This window comes from Trifolium pratense, linkage group LG2, assembly GCF_020283565.1.
Source record: "Trifolium pratense cultivar HEN17-A07 linkage group LG2, ARS_RC_1.1, whole genome shotgun sequence".
NCBI classification, from domain to species: domain Eukaryota; kingdom Viridiplantae; phylum Streptophyta; class Magnoliopsida; order Fabales; family Fabaceae; genus Trifolium; species Trifolium pratense.
Genome location: NC_060060.1, coordinates 40,293,875 through 40,310,070, shown reverse-complemented (window position 1 = coordinate 40,310,070; position 16,196 = coordinate 40,293,875). Strand labels below are relative to the sequence as shown.

The 16,196-nt window shown below is 34.2% G+C and overlaps 3 protein-coding genes across 6 annotated transcripts; 2 read left to right on the top strand and 1 right to left on the bottom strand.

The window, feature by feature from the left end:
* Positions 1–710: 710 nt before the first annotated feature.
* LOC123911232 lies at positions 711–3,866 on the top strand. Its single transcript, XM_045962603.1, has 2 exons — positions 711–1,188; positions 3,101–3,866. Exons 1-2 carry the CDS (start codon positions 827–829, stop codon positions 3,543–3,545), a joined length of 807 nt encoding a protein of 268 aa, XP_045818559.1. The 5' UTR covers positions 711–826; the 3' UTR covers positions 3,546–3,866.
* A 3,191-nt stretch (positions 3,867–7,057) lies between these two features.
* LOC123907359 (ribulose-1,5 bisphosphate carboxylase/oxygenase large subunit N-methyltransferase, chloroplastic) lies at positions 7,058–10,205 on the top strand. The gene is made up of 6 exons (XM_045957579.1): positions 7,058–7,678; positions 7,784–7,812; positions 8,151–8,362; positions 8,534–8,659; positions 8,996–9,400; positions 9,686–10,205. Exons 1-6 carry the CDS (start codon positions 7,197–7,199, stop codon positions 9,902–9,904), a joined length of 1,473 nt encoding a protein of 490 aa, XP_045813535.1. The 5' UTR covers positions 7,058–7,196; the 3' UTR covers positions 9,905–10,205.
* On the bottom strand, positions 10,001–15,250 carry LOC123907357 (rhamnogalacturonan I rhamnosyltransferase 1-like). 4 transcript variants are annotated; one of them, XM_045957578.1, is made up of 9 exons: positions 14,734–15,250; positions 14,283–14,599; positions 12,895–12,962; positions 12,724–12,812; positions 12,481–12,643; positions 11,847–12,136; positions 11,402–11,606; positions 10,932–11,089; positions 10,001–10,806 (listed from the first exon to the last, which is right to left on the bottom strand). In XM_045957578.1, the coding sequence occupies exons 2-9, from the start codon at positions 14,548–14,550 to the stop codon at positions 10,533–10,535; spliced, it is 1,515 nt and encodes a 504-aa protein (XP_045813534.1). In that variant the 5' UTR covers positions 14,551–14,599; positions 14,734–15,250; the 3' UTR covers positions 10,001–10,532. The 4 variants fall into 4 exon arrangements, with proteins under 4 accessions (XP_045813534.1, XP_045813531.1, XP_045813532.1 ...); XM_045957575.1 differs by having other exon boundaries at positions 14,283–14,638; positions 14,734–15,206; XM_045957576.1 differs by having other exon boundaries at positions 14,283–14,641; positions 14,734–15,190.
* Positions 15,251–16,196: the final 946 nt, after the last annotated feature.

The following is a 16,196-nucleotide window of genomic DNA, read 5'->3' as shown; positions in this document are numbered from 1 at the left end:
GTGAATTATTGATCCAAATTGAGTTGTGTGCGAAGGTTTGAAGTTGTTACTCGAAAGCAGATTTTGTGCAGAATTTTGGGAGACATACCTTCACTAAAACGGTAATTAATCTCTCTCTGTAACTCCAAATTTAGTGGAGTTTGATTATGTGGAAATCTAACTCGATTACAGTCATTTCGATATCAGTTGGTGAATTATTGATCTAAATTGAGTTTTGTGCGAAGCTTTGAAGTTGAAACTCGAAAGCAAAATTTTAGGGGTGTCAAAATCCAAAAAATTATAAAAGAGTAAGGTAAAAGTCCGCATTTTAAAACAAGTAAAATTCCGATTTAATCAAAATAGAAAGGTAAAACTGCATTTAACCCTATACAAAAAATAAAATGCACGACTAACATTCTAGTTTTATTTCATTTTATACAATAAAAAGAGTTGTTTATGTAGAAACGGAATTGGATTCCATGAATTCAGGAACCATGCAGTCAGGCTGCAGTCAGTAATTTCCAACCGTACGATCAAAATTGAACGGCACAGAACTTATGCAGTTTTATTTTTTAAAATAATAAAAGATCTGACTTTAAAACCTGAACCATCTGATATCAATCGGACAGTCCAGATCTTGCTGACTGCATGCAGTCATGATTTTTGATTTCACATAATCTGCATCCGTTTATGTAACAAAAAAAAGCAGTTGTTTAGTAAAAAAAAAAAAAGGTAAGGAACGGCAAAAAGGGTTTTGAGGAGGTTTTAAGATGAAATATTGATTCATTTGTGTTTTGTGTAGAACGAATCTTGAAACGCAGCCACCGTGAGTTGAACTGAAAAGAAAATGTCGACGGCGCCGAATCAACCGGAAAACCTCCAATCCGATGCGAAACCAGCAGATCCTTCTCCCGATCAACCAGAAGAAGAGGAGGAAGAAGGAGAGTGCGGATTTTGCTTATTCATGAAAGGAGGCGGTTGCAAAGACACCTTCGTTGATTGGGAAAATTGTGTCAAAGAAGCCGAAGACAAAAAAGAAGACCTTGTTGAAAAGTGCTCTCAGGTTACCGCACGGTTGAAGCAGTGTATGGATTCTCATTCCGATTACTATGCACCGATTCTTATTGCTGAAAAGCACGCTGAAGAACAAGCTGTTATTGAATTCGAGAAAGAAAAGCAAGATTCAGCCCCTTCTCAGTCTAATCAAAAGTGATTTTCAATTTTCAATTTCCTCTTCTTTTTTTTTTTTTTTAATTTAATAATAATAATAATTCATTGTTATTGTTGTTCTTGTATTATTATTATTATTATTATTGTGTTGTAGCATCACCTTATTTCAATAGATAACATTAGTTTAAAATTGGTACTTGACATGATATAAGACTGTCTGTATGAGAGAAAGAGGGTTCTCAAATTTGTTGTAATAAGTGGAATTATTGATAGGTAATCTATCTAAATTGTCATAAGCTGTTTTTAAAAGTTTTCCCAAATAGTCTGACAAAAACGTAAGCCGGGTAGATAAGCTTAAATAAGTCAATCCTAATAGGCCCTTAATTTGTTGACATTTGAGAATTTCTAATGAGTAAAATGGATGTGTTCATCTCTTTTGGGTTGAAGTGTATGATAAAATGGAATTTTGATGATCTGTTTGTTTGACTAATTCAGTAATTAGTGATTCAATGGTAATTGCATTTTGATTGTTCTCTTGGTAACAAGCTGTGAGGGAATTAGTTAGTATTAGTAGTGTAGAGATTCTAATCTAATTAATGGTATGAAGTATATTGATCCCACTAACTGACTAGCTTTCCTCTACTACTTAGAATTCCTTCTCATCCTATACCAGAACTCCAGTAAGCAAGCAACTCATTAGAAGAGTTTACTAAACATAGCTATTTAGTTTGATTGGCTCACTTAATAGCAGTTATTCAGTTACTCAGATTTAGTGGTATAGTGGGATGAGACACTGGGTTTTCTTGTTGACACATCTGCTATTCGAAGATACTAAGTTAATTGTTGAACCACAGCGACTGTGTGAGTTGGAGTCAAAGACAATTTCGATGCCCCCAAAGCCATTATTGAAGTGGAGAAAGAAAAGCAAGATTCAATAGCCAACAACAATCAACAAGAAGCCCCTTCTCTGTCTAATCAAACGTGATTTCGAATTACCGTTCCTCTTTTTATTTTTATTTTATTTTTTATATTTCATTGTTATTGTTCTTCTAGTATATTATCATGTTGTAGCACCCACCTATTTCAATTTATAACACTAGTTTAGAATTGTCACTCATGATAAGACTGTTTGAGAGAAAGAGGGTTTTCTTATTTTTTTTTTTTTTTTTTTTTTTTTTTTTTTTTGGCATAATAAGTAGAATTACTGATAGGTAATCTATCTCAATTTTCAATCAAATTAAGTTTTTTATTTTATTTTATGATTCTTAATTATCAGTCGCAATTTTTCTGTTGAGTTGATGATTTATGCCCTAGGCAGCTAAGCCTATTTACCATTGCACAAGTATGATGCTTCACCATGCATATGGCACTTAATTTGTTGACATTTGAGAATCTATAATAGGGAAAATGGATATCTGAATCTCTTTTGGGTTTAAGTGTATGAGTAAATAAGATTTTGACGATCTGTGTGTTTCACTTCATTTTGGTTGTTTTCTACTGTTTAATTTGTTGACTTGGGTTTATGTGGAGTGTTGATGTCTTCTTCTGTCCGTGCCAACTAATTGAGTAACTAGCTATTCAATGGTAACTGCATTTTGATTGTTCTCTTGGTAACAAGCTGTGAGGGAATTGTTTAGTATTAGTAGAGAATCTAATTAATGGTATGAAGCAACTTGATCCCACTAACCCAAATAGCTTAACTCTACAACTTGTAATTTCTTCTCATCCTATACCAAAAGTCATTAGAAGGGATTCCTAAACCTATAGCTATTTAGTTTGATCCATGCACTCATTGTGATAGAAAATATATGCAGTTACTCAAAGTTAGTGGTAATTTTTTTAATTTTTTTTTTAATGGCAAGTTAGTGGTAAAGTGAGATGACACACACTGGGTCTGCTTGTTGACACTTCTGTTATTCAAAGTTTCTTAAATTTAATTGTTGGATTGCAGCGACCGTGAGTTGGATTCAAAGGCAACATCAACACCCCCAAAGCAAGCAGAAAAGGAGCAATCCAATGTCGAAACAGCAAATCTTTCTCCTGATCAACCAGCTTCGGAGCCTCCGAAAGCAGAAAACAGAGAGGAGGAAGAGGAGGAAGGTGAGTGTGGGTTCTGCGTGTTCATGAAAGGAGGTGGTTGCCGAGATACCTTTGTTGATTGGGAGAATTGCGTGAAAGAGGCCGAGGAGAACAAAGAGGACCTCGTTGAGAAGTGCTCACAGGTCACCGATCTTTTGAAGCAGTGTATGGATTCCCATTCTGATTATTACGCACCCATCCTCGTGGCCGAGAAGCACATTGAAGAACAAGCCGTCATCGAATTGGAGAAAGAAAAGCTAGATTCGGCAACCAGCAACAATGAACAGGAAACCCCTTCTCATTCTAATCAAAAGTGATAATTTACATGCCTTTTTTCTAATTTATTGCTATAGTAGTATTACCTTGCTGTAGCACCCACCTATTCTCAATAGATAACACCTATTTAAAATTTTAAACTTCAAATTTTGCTACTGTCTGGCTAGTCTCAATTTTTGTCACAATAAATGGGATTTTGGATATTTTATCTCTTTAGTTAATGATTTGTGGCGTGACCTTAGTAGTTGAGCCTATTTGCTATTGCACAAGAGTGGTGATTCATCATGCATATGACACTTAATTGTAAAGAATTGAGAATGTCTAATGTGGAAAAGGGATATGTGAATCTCTTTTGTGCTGAAGTGTATAACCAAATGGAACCTTGATGATCTATGTTAGACTCTATTTTGATTATTTTCCATTTAATGTGCTAACATGTGTGTTTATGTTGAGTGTTATTTTGTTCTCTTGGTAACAAGCAGTGAGGGAATTCACCATTAGTAGTAGCGACTAGTGAAGAGAAGCACCCTGATCGCACTAAATCTATATTTAGTTTGATAAACTCACTGGAAAGTAAATATTCAGTTACTCAATCAGGATGGGGGGTACCTAGATGGAGTTAACCTAGATGAGACCTTGGATTTGCTGCTTGCTTGACGACACTTCTGTTATAACTAGCAGGATGATTAGGATGCATTACCGTGTTGAGTTGGATGATTAAAGTACTAGAGCTAGCATCAAGATTCTAGATTTACTATATACCAGAGAAATAGATTATGAACTAACAGATCAAAAAGATTCACATATCGACATGATTCTGAACTAACAGATCAAATATATTCACATATTTGCTGGCTGTTTTATGCAGATTCTGAAATTTCAAGCATACGTGCATCTTTTTATGATGTGTATTTTTTTTTTCCTTCCTATTTTCCTCCATTTTCTTTTAAACCAGTCTTTCAGGAAGACTTCCATTTGCATATGAAATAAACAGGCTGGCTTTGATTAAATGATATTGGTAATATAATCACTTGGCCATCTTATGAATATACGGGCTATACTTCATCACTCTATGTCCCTATCCTACCATTTGTTCTGCAATGCTTGAGTGATATTCAATTGGCACTTCTACCTTACCTAAACTAGTATATCTCTATGAAACTTTTATAGTGGATTATATCACCCATAAGAACACTGACAATACAAATCTTGTGTTTAAGAGTAATGTTATCACACCCTAACGTTATTTTCAGCCTCCCAATAATGCGCTATTTTGGCATATGAAGCTTGAAGGAATGAAGTATAGATTTTCTTTTTAAAATTCAAAAAGGAAAAGTTGGGGCTTTTTGAGCAAGCTTTAACAGTTACTTGAAAAACAAATTTGAGATCAAATTGACTAGTTAAAAACTGATTTTGAAGACTAAAATGACTAATTAAAGATATATTTGTAGATATAATTGCAATTTTGATACTTTGGTGCTTTGCCCTTTTAAAAAAAATTCAAATAAATCATCCAAAATCATCCAAACAAGTGAATTTAGGGACTCGAGATTTCCTATTCCGCCAATAAAAGAGTTTCATTGTAAATATGGAGGGGGAGGATCCTTGTGAAGGTTCATGAGAAAACTCAATGTTAATGAGGAAATGCAAGAATTGGAGATTTGTATTGTGTTTCCCTTTTTTAAAACTTTTCAAATACAATTAAAATCATGTTCTTTATCAAATCATTTAACTTATGATTAACATGCAAACAATAATAGTGTACGTTAAATCATAAAGAACAAACAAAATTGAAAATAAAGAGGGTTAGAGAGAGAAGACAACACATTATTTTTAGGGTCTTGTTAACATGTGCCCTTAGGTTAAGGCACATGTTAAGATATACCAAAATAGAAATTCAACATTTAATTATACAAGAAATTTAATGCTCCAGAAGTCAAAATGCACAAATTAACATTTAATAATTTCTATTTTTGCTTCCTTAACATGTGCCTTAAGGGCACAAGTTAACATTCTCCTTATTTTTATACTGGTTCACTACCATATCCGGCTAGCTAGTCTAGTCCACCCTATCTAGAGTGACTTTACCCTAATATTGGATTTCCTCAATTATAATCATACCAAAGAAAAGGAAACAAAGCAAATAAATATTCAAGTTCATGTTTTGGTATCAGAGCAGGTCGGTCCACAGGACCAAGAGTCGTAGTGTCTTGTCATTGTAGATGTTAGTGTGCGAACACTGTCAACGCCTAATCAACGTCATCTGTTGTGGTAGAGCTATCAAAATGAGCGGCCCAGTCAAATTCGGGCCGGCCCGGTCGGGCTTCAGGCTTCATCGGGCTGGGCTAAAAAGCCCGGATAAAAAACGGGCTACCAAAATTAGTGTTCGAGACCGGCCCGGTACAGGTTGTCGGGCTTTCGGGCAGCCCGTTTTATTTTTTTATTTTAGATTTAGTGCTCAAACTCAACATTATAAATATGATTAATAATTTTTGTGCGTCCTATTTTTACTCATCCGATATATATATATGGGGAGAGATCAAATTACACCGGTGTAACATTTGAGTAATGCTACACCGCTCAATAACGCTTTAACGAATACAAATTTTACAAAATCCACCGTTGGATTGAAAGCTTATATCGTATAGATCATATATGTTGAATTGTATAAAAATCTAAAATCGTTTGATATGTTTTTGAGATAAATCAAGATTAACGGTATTCAAAAAAAACGCATAAACCATTAATCTTCATCGGTCTCAATAACATATCAAACGATTTTAGATTTTTATAAAATTCAACAGGGATGATCTATACGATATAAGTTTTCAATCCAACGGTGGATTTTGTAAAATTTGTATTCGTTAAAGCGTTATTGAGCGGTGTAACATTACTCAAATGTTACACCTGTGTAATTTGATCCCTCCCTATATATATATATATGTTTTGTTCGGGTCTTGTATAGTTTCTTAATGAATTTTGTATTTTGACTCTCTTGTAACCTTTCTTAGTCTCCCATATCGCATTTTGGCTTGTTAAAAAAAATATATATAAATTATTTCATTCATGTAATAATAGTAGTAATTTTAGTAGTATAAATACCTCATTTGGTTCATGTAAATTTACAGCTTTAATGACATTGTATTTTTATTCTCCTTCTCTTAAGCACATTATATTTTTATTCTCTCTCCCCCATTTTCTCTCTCTATTTCTTTTGGCCAATAAAAAGGGAGAAAAACCAAGTTGTCCCAAAAGTTGTCAAAATTAGTTGATTAAATAGCATTCATCTTAAAAAATATAAGATATATCATATATATTTGTAATAATTATATAATATAATTAGAGTAGTAATTTATATCATCCTATTATTTCACAAATATCAAAGAAAAAAAATTCAAATATCCGATTTTCTCAATATTGATATATAAATAATGGATAGATTATATAATTAGAGTAGTAATTTATATCATCCTATTATTTCACAAATATCATAAAATAAAAAATTCAAATATCCGATTTTCTCAATAGTGATATATAAATAGTGGATAAATGAAATTGTTGATTGAGAATTTGAAGAAGCATCAATAACAGAAGATTTCTTATCCACAAGACACAATAAAATCGAAGACTCAACACTGTGACACAACACAAGACAGAAAAGAGTATCACAAATCAAAAGCAGGAACCAGAAAATGGCTACTATCTTTTCTGGAGGTTCAGTTTCTCCCTTTCTTTTTCACAGCAATAAGGGCATGATATCATTTACACCCAAAAGTCCAATTCTTCAGCTGAAGAGGCCTATCTCTGCAAAATCAGTAGCTTCAGTTGGAACTGAGACATCACTGTCTCCAGCAGTTCAAACCTTCTGGAAGTGGCTTCAGGAAGAAGGTGTTATCACTGCAAAGACACCTGTGAAAGCTAGTGTGGTTCCAGAAGGTCTAGGATTGGTTGCCCTCAAAGACATTTCTAGGAATGATGTTGTTTTGCAGGTACCAAAAAGGCTATGGATAAATCCAGATGCAGTTGAAGCTTCAGAGATTGGGAAAGTATGCAGTGAGTTGAAGCCATGGTTGTCTGTTATACTCTTTCTCATAAGAGAGAGGTCAAGGGGTGATTCTATTTGGAAGCACTACTTTGGTATTCTGCCACAGGAAACTGATTCTACTATTTATTGGTGGGTTTCTTTTGTTTGGTTTATTCCTAATATCAGCTTAATTAATGTGAATTTGAGTTCCTTTCATATTGTTGATTCTGTTGGTAATTCGTTATTCCAGTGCAGGTCAGAGGAAGAGCTCCAAGAACTTCAAGGTTAGTCATGCAATTTTGGTCCACATTTTTCTGTACGAATTTGTCCTTAACTGTTAAGAAGTCCCACATCGGATGTGACTTGGTCTAGACAAATGTTTATAAGTAAGAGGCAATACTCACCTTACAATCTGGTTTTGTAGAGTTTAGTTAGGTCCACCCATTGTCGTGCCACCCACCATTTATATCAACGCACCAAGCCGATTAGTGCTATTTTTGCTAGTAGTAAATTAGTAATACAAATTTATGCTTTTGAGTAATTGGTTATGTAGTTACTACTAGTTGTTATATTTGCTATTTCTACATTTCACCCTGAACTTTGAATGAACTGAATTGAATAGGTACTCAACTTCTGAACACAACCCTGTCTGTGAAAGAATATGTGGAGAATGAATGTCTTAAACTGGAAAAAGAAATCATTCTCCCTAATAAGCGGCTTTTTCCTTCTCCTGTAACACTGGATGACTTCTTCTGGGCATTTGGGATGCTCAGATCAAGAGCATTTTCTCGCCTTCGCAATGAAAATCTAGTTATAATTCCACTGGCAGACTTGGTAAGAACCTTTTCATTTTCTCCTTTTTCTGTATGCTGCAGCTGTAATCCTCTTGACTACAGCACCTTTAGAACAAAGAGAGGATAATTTCTGCTGGTTTCGTCTTCTCCTGTCAACATCCTTCAACAAAAGAGAAAAATTAACGTTTTCCAAATTCAATTTCTGTATCAGATTAACCACAGTGCCAGAGTAACTACAGATGATCATGCTTCTGAAGTTAAAGGACCCGCTGGTCTTTTCTCATGGGATTACCTGTTTTCCGTAAGGAGCCCCCTTTCTGTCAAAGCTGGAGAACAGGTGAACTGTTGTTACCTCCTCTTATATTTCTTTTCATGTGTCTTTTATACACAACATCAAAAAATAATGAATATATCTATGTCCATCCGAGGAGTTTTCGCCAATAGGAACATGACTGTATCTAAGAAGTTTATACATGAACTAGCCACTTGTGTATCGAAGGAAAAAGAAGCATAATATATTGAACCAAACCTATCAGTGATGGAAAGTTGAAGTAGAGCTTCACAATCCATGTTTTAGATAGAGGCACAAACTAGCTCTTTCATGCACTTGGTAACATAACTTACAATCACAATATATAGTTACACATAACAATGGAAGCAATTTTTACTGCAGGTATATATCCAATATGATTTAAACAAAAGCAATGCAGAATTGGCTTTGGACTACGGTTTCATTGAACCAAATGCAGATCGAAATGCATACACCCTGACACTGGAGATATCTGAGTCAGACCCTTTTTTTGATGACAAACTAGACATTGCTGAGTCCAATGGTTTTGCTCAGACAGCATACTTTGATATCTTCTACAACCGCCCCCTTCCACCAGGGATGCTTACATATCTGAGACTAGTAGCGCTAGGTGGTACCGATGCTTTCTTATTGGAATCGTTGTTCAGAGACGCCGTCTGGGGTCATCTTGAGTTGCCAGTGAGCCGTGACAATGAGGAGCTATTATGCAAAGCGGTTCGAGACGCCTGCAAATCTGCCCTTGCTGGTTATCATACAACCATTGAACAGGTATGACTGTCCATTCAGCCTTGATTAGAACTCATGCGCATCGAAGGATTCACTTTACTTTATTAATATCCATATCTTCCATCATGAAGGTAATGAGAATAAATATTAAAGAGTCTCATGTTAAAATTTCATATGGCTGTGTCTATATATCTCTTCACAAAAATTTACAACTTTTTATATGTAAAATATTTAAAGTAACGTACAATAGTACATGGACTTCAAATTGTGAAAATTTTGAAGCTGATTGAGATCAACAAATAGCTGAACAAAACATATAAATGGCAGGATCGCAAATTGAAAGAAGAAAATCTAGATTACAGGCATGAAATAGCAGTTGGAGTCAGAGAAGGAGAAAAGATGGTCCTGCAGCAAATTGATGAGATCTTCAAGCAGAAAGAATTGGAACTAGACCAGTTGGAATATTATCAAGAAAGGAGGCTCAAGGATCTTGGACTTTGCGGCGAAACTGGTGATGTCCTTGGCGACCTTGGAAAATTCTTCTAATATTGCAAGAAGCAGTTACACCTGTTAAGGACACATCGTTGTCTGCATTTCAAAATAATGAAAAAACTGCATACTTGGTAAATCACAAAAGGAGTCTTCTTCAATGAACACATGCCATGCATTCAATCAATCTTTAAAGAGGATGATGGTCACATTTTTGACTCGGTCCCAGTTATAACAACCCAAGCTTGTAAAGAGGAAAATCTAATGTAATGAAATTATAAATTACACTTCTGTACTGGTGATAATTGATAAAGCAGTTGACAGTCGTGATTACATAGAAAATGAAATTTAGAACTCATGCTTGGAATCCAGGATTGGGACATAAACTGCTATAATACAACTACAATGAATTTTGTGGGGAAAAAATAAAGGGTAAACTGAAGATACGTCTTTGCAAGCTTTAATATAAAACAGATATTTCCTTTTTCTATTTTTTCCCGTGATTTCCTACAAATTATGTATACATAAATCTATAAGTGTAGAGATTCAGTGTCATATGTCCACAATAAGAACTTATTCCCCATGATATGGATTCTTAAACAGAACATAAGCAAATTTCAGATTGCTCTTTCACACTTATGGTTGGGCTAAGGGTGCATATTTTCTGCATTCAACAATTTTGTACTCATCTTACTTGACTAGAGTTATGAGGATCTAGCAAATCATCACACTTTGTTCCCTCACAAAGGCACTCATGAGGATTGGCATAGAAATAATCCTCCTCCTTTGGCTTGTCTACAATAACCCTACGATAAGTTGGCTGTCCCATTCTCTTTTCATGAACCTGTCGCACAGAATCTGCAAACTTATTCCATGGAAGGGTTCCGTTTTGATGCATATCAAGCAACTGTACAAGCTTTTTCCGGTCCAACAAGATGGTTTTTTTAAAACCAGAATCCCTGCAGGAGGACTAATTAGAATGTTTTATTTTTTTATATTATTTTAAGCCAGCTCTTTTTAAAAACCAGAATACCTTCTATATGAGATGAAATTGCAACTAGCAAAGAGTAAACTAAATAGATACCTGCGGTGGCCTTCCACAAGTTTTGCCATGTTCCCGTCATAGGTAGGAATAAAGGTGTTACTGGCTATTGAAACCATGAAGTCCAAAGCTGCCATCTGTGATGAATGGTTTTGGAACTGCTGCAACTCATCAAGGGCAAGCAATGCCTCTTTTTTAACCTAAAGGAAAGTAAAGCGGAATCTTATAAAACGAGCAGTAACCACAATTACAATGAGAAAATACATAATGTATATCAGGTCCAACCGTTTTGAAGAACCACAATTTCAACCCAAGTGCTGATAAAATACAAATAACTGTAAAGAATTTATGAAATTATTTTTTTAGGACATATGTGATACAAATTGTAAATTGAATGAAATTTTTTGCATATAAGAACAAGCTAGAATCATCCAGTGGTATTTATTATATCAAATATCGAATATCCAAAGTATAAACAAAAAGGGGGAGGAGGATATAAATGGTGAACTCACAATTCTTGGAAATGCAGCTCTCAGTTGCGCAAGTCTACGTTCACCGCCATAAATCTCACCAGCTGCAATATAGATATGTGTCTCCCGGTCAAAACCAAAGGCTTGCACAACTAAGGATGCCTCCTCTGGTGTCAAAGGACATAGACCTTGTGATCTCCTCTCTTCAGACACTATTTCCTTCTCTCTCCATGAAGGGAATGCATATCTGAATTATGCAAGCAAAATCAGCATTTTATCTTAGATAGACCTCTCATTTGTCAGATCATTACAAATTCCTTTGATTCAAGATTCTTAATCTTTTATAAAGTGAATGTACTTCATTTGTAGTTGTCAAAATATACCAAATTCAACAAATCATGCAACACAAATTATACAAGGGACTATCTCTAATAAAAACATATAGAAACATATATAAATGCATAGCAAAACAGGAAACATAATATACCTCATCCGCTTGAGATCCTCGGCTTCTTCATTAGTGCAACCAAGAGTACAACCTGAGAAAGCCAGCATGTCCATCTCATATCTCAGATGCAATGCCACAAAAGGTCCCCTCTCGCGAAGTATCTGAACCAATTTTTGCCCCAGATTCTCAATTTGAGGAGTGAATTTAAGTGCCTGGTAATTAACACGACACCTAAGCTTCTGTAGATCAATTGGGAGACCATTATTTGCTAGGCGTGCATCTGTTTTGTTGAAGTGTACCACCTTGTGCTTGGAAAAAAGCGGCAGAATCTGCAGTTGGAGTCAATAGTCAAACTCAATATATGTACTACTTAAAATAAGAGAAGGGCGGAAATATAGGAAAATATGTTTTTTAACTTCGCTAAACTTGATAAAATCTTTGTGTGGTATTAACTTTGGGTTTCTATATATACGAAGCAACCCATTTTATTAGCTAAAATACTAGAAGCTTCTCATAACATAAACTGGTACTTTTCTTCATATGATTCTTATTTCAATTGATAAATTGAAAGCCTCCATTGAAATGGTGATATATTTTGATAATATGCCCTCCAATTATGAAAATATGCAAAAGTAAAGCGGCAATTTATTATTGATACAAATATTCTGCAGACCTGCTCCAAGTAATACTTTTCATTTGACCAGCTAACAGGACGCATCTCCAGGGTGGAGTATCCATTTTTGCTACTAAACTTTTTGGGAACTCTTTTCACTATTCGAACTTCATCTCGTAAAGAATCAATGAAATGTCTTACATCAAATATTTCCTCGAAGCCACTGCAAAAAGAAACTTTAAAATGACAAGGCAGCCAAATTAGAGAGGACTATAACTTTTGTTTCCAAAACAAAGGATATACCTATGGTCTGCCCAAAAGGATTTCTTATCAAGCTCTGGAACAACCAATGTGAGGTTCAAAAGCCGAGCAACTGTCACCATGTCACAAATCTGAAATGCCAAATCTGCTAGCTAAACATTGAAGCTTATCATATAATAGGAATAAAGAAATCGAAGAATAGGAAGTACAAACCGCTGCACGCATTTGATTCAAGCCCCCATTGCAGGACACTCTTAGAAAACCATTACTAGTATAATTTCCTGCAAGATTTCAGCTGACTTTTAATATTTACAAAAATGCATAAACAAAATACTCCCTCCGGTCCTTATTATAAGGAACAATTTGGAAAAAACACACATACCAAGAAACCTTATCTTTCTTAATAAAAATTCTAAAATTTTACAATCTATTCCAAAACTAACCTTGGTGTATTAATTTATCCTTAGGGAATATATCACTCTAATTAATGCATAACTTTGGAATGAATACAATTTAATAAGGGTAAAAATAGAATTGTAAGAATAAATTTAATGATTGTTTCTTATAAAAAGGACCAATTTTTTTTTCCAAATTGTTCCTTATAAAAAGGACCGGAGGGAGTATTGAAATTTGAAAATCAAAAGACGGGGCAACCACATGGGGCCCTTTTCACAAAACTTGACCGAAGGCTACGTTACGCACAAAGAAGATCGACAGTCGACAGAGGCTTCAATGAAAAAGTGAATTAAATGGAAAGAAATTTAAGTTTATTGAGGTAGACTGTAGTGGTATGGTATGTACAATAAAAAGATTAGGTGAAAGACTTCACTCTAAACCATTTGGTTAGAAACTAATGCATCAACTGATCTATGTAGCTATCCCGACCTGGTACTTGGTTATAATTTTTACGGGCGCAAAACAGAACAAAGCAAATAATCTCTGATTGGAAGTCCATAAAGGATGATGGTCAATATGTGCAACCAATTGATATTAACATTCATAAATCATAAGTCGCCAACATACATTCATGTTCCTAACTGATTCCTTACACAATCCAAAAACCTACTATATAACAAGCAGCACACCAAAAATGAAATTCTTTTACAGAAGAGTTTACCAACACATACATTCTGCACCAACTTTCAGCTAAGCATGATCATTCATTACCATCTATCTAATAAAAACACAAAATGTTGGGTTAATCATATAGATATTATTAGAGTTTAATCTTGATACACCATCAATATAACAAAAATTCACATTGTCAACAAATGACAATCAATCATATGTATGACTTTAGAAGTAATTATGGTAGAAGTCAAACGTTTTAAATGATCTGACTATTATGACTGATTGACGGTGTATATAATGTATATACATTAACTTGATGCCAGAACTGACCCTCGAACCAGATTAAAGTGGTGGTGAAAGCAAAAAAAATGTATATACATTAAATCATACATGGAGAGTTTGCATCATAGATTCATAGACCAAAACTACACATTTCCAAAATCACATCACAAAACCATTCAAGCAAGTAAAAACTTTGCTAATACAGAAACACAATTGAGATAGATAATTGAGTAGAGAAAAAAACTAACTTGGAGGAAGTAAAGTAGGAGGCAATGGAGCAGATCTAACATCGTCTTGAAGAGGACGTTGAGTTGTGTTATATATACGACTTGTAAAGCCAGAAAAGAAATTGAAATGCCAAAGTTCACTCACAGTCACAAGCTGAACCAAACATGTCCACAACACAATGCTTGAACAAACTCGAATGAACCAAACACGAAAACGGCTCCTTGGAATCACAGGAGCATGAAGCTTATCATAATACCTAACTTGATTACCCTCTGATCTAACCTCCATTTCTCTGTCACACACGTCATTGCCGCTTCATCACCATAACCTTCACACACTTTCCAACAACCTCAAAACAATCAAAATCAAACCTAATCTGCTACCATAAAACAAAACAAAACAAAAACATTCTCATTCATAAGCTCTGCATTGCAAAATTAGTGAATCTATGAAATTGAGATATTCATATACCTTAGAGACCAACACTGCAACGAAGTGAATCTCACTGTTTTGCGGTTTTTAAAAGAAATTGAAACCGACCCACAATTTAATTTGAAGCCGGTGATTGAGGGTTAGGCTCAAAATTAGATCTTTCTACCTTCCAATTGTGTCCACAGAATTTGAAGCTCTTCAATAATCATAGAACAAAAAAACGAGATTTTTTTAAAAAAAGTTGTTATTATGGAGAAAAAATAGATGAATTGAAAAACAGGGTAAAGATCCAAGGACTATGAAGAGAAAGGATCAAATCAAAAAAGATTCATGCATTTTCAATCCCATTCCAGGGGGAAAAATTCTTATTTTATTGTTTTTTAATTTCTTTCGTTTTCTTTTTTAATTGTTTGTTTTGAGTTTTGACAATATGGAAATTATTGTTATCAATTTCTAGAAAAGTGTTATTTTTCTCTCTTTTTTTATTTGTGTGCATGAATTTTTTAAAGTAGTAGGCAGATCAGATAAGTTGAGAGACTCGGGTTAACAAGAAAATGAATTTTTTGCACCCTAAAGTCTTTCAAAATCAAAATATTCAAACTTTACGAAAAAAGTTCTTAAAGCATCTTCGATATTATCGAAGAGAGTTTCATAGACTAATGATATAATACCTAACTTTTTTATTATTAGAGTTTCATGACATGATATAGAGGGTATCAAAATTGATGATACCGGTAGGTACCGTATCATCAATTTAATATTATTATTATTATTTTAATTTTTTGGTATATAAATCTAATTTAATAGCTTCCATATACTCCCTCCGTCCCAAATTATAAGGGAAAATAAAAAAATCACACTTATTAAGAAAAAGTAAAACATGAGAATTTGAAGTATGTTTTTTGTGAATTTTTCTTGGAATAAGTTGCATAGGAAGATGTAAAAACAATTTTTATTGGTTGTTGTTTATTGAGAAAATGAGAGAGAGAATAAATTAAATGCAATTTGCATTTAATTTTATGAAAATAAGAAAAAAAACAATCTTGAAAATGATTTTTTCTCTTATAATTTGGAAAAAAAAAAGGACATTTTTCCCTTATAATTTGGGACGGAGGGAGTATGTCAAAACATTACCGTTTATACTCAAAAAGTGGTATTATCATTGGAGTAAAATAGGTATGAGTTTCATAAATATTACATAACATTGTAGGGACCACTTGTTAGTAATTTATGATACCCAAAGCGGTATCACCATTGGAGATGCTCTTCGCTTTGGTTAGAGGTGGGAATAGGCTAAGCCGAGTTAGGATTTGTCAAGTCTGAGTCTGACCAGTCAAAAATTTGAAGGCATGTGGCCTATCATAGGCTTATCTTTTAGACCTGAGTCTGACCTTTTGAAAGCCTAATGTGGCCTGTTAGCCTATTTAAAAGTCTATTTCACACATGAACATATTTAAATAAATAATTATATTTATTTATAAATATACTTATGAACTAATGAA

Excerpts from the sequence above, each read along its gene's own strand:
- LOC123907357 (XM_045957578.1), bottom strand. The coding sequence starts at position 14,550 with ATGGAGGTTAGATCAGAGGGTAATCAAGTTAGGTATTATGATAAGCTT. Across the intron at positions 12,963-14,282 it reads TCCTACTTTACTTCCTCCAA|GAAATTATACTAGTAATGGT; the intron begins GTTAGTTTTTTT and ends GAAATCTTGCAG. Across the intron at positions 12,813-12,894 it reads TGAATCAAATGCGTGCAGCG|ATTTGTGACATGGTGACAGT; the intron begins GTTTGTACTTCC and ends TTGGCATTTCAG.
- LOC123907359 (XM_045957579.1), top strand. The coding sequence starts at position 7,197 with ATGGCTACTATCTTTTCTGGAGGTTCAGTTTCTCCCTTTCTTTTTCAC. Across the intron at positions 7,813-8,150 it reads AGAGCTCCAAGAACTTCAAG|GTACTCAACTTCTGAACACA; the intron begins GTTAGTCATGCA and ends TGAATTGAATAG. Across the intron at positions 8,363-8,533 it reads TAATTCCACTGGCAGACTTG|ATTAACCACAGTGCCAGAGT; the intron begins GTAAGAACCTTT and ends TTTCTGTATCAG.
- LOC123911232 (XM_045962603.1), top strand. The coding sequence starts at position 827 with ATGTCGACGGCGCCGAATCAACCGGAAAACCTCCAATCCGATGCGAAA. Across the intron at positions 1,189-3,100 it reads CCTTCTCAGTCTAATCAAAA|CGACCGTGAGTTGGATTCAA; the intron begins GTGATTTTCAAT and ends GTTGGATTGCAG.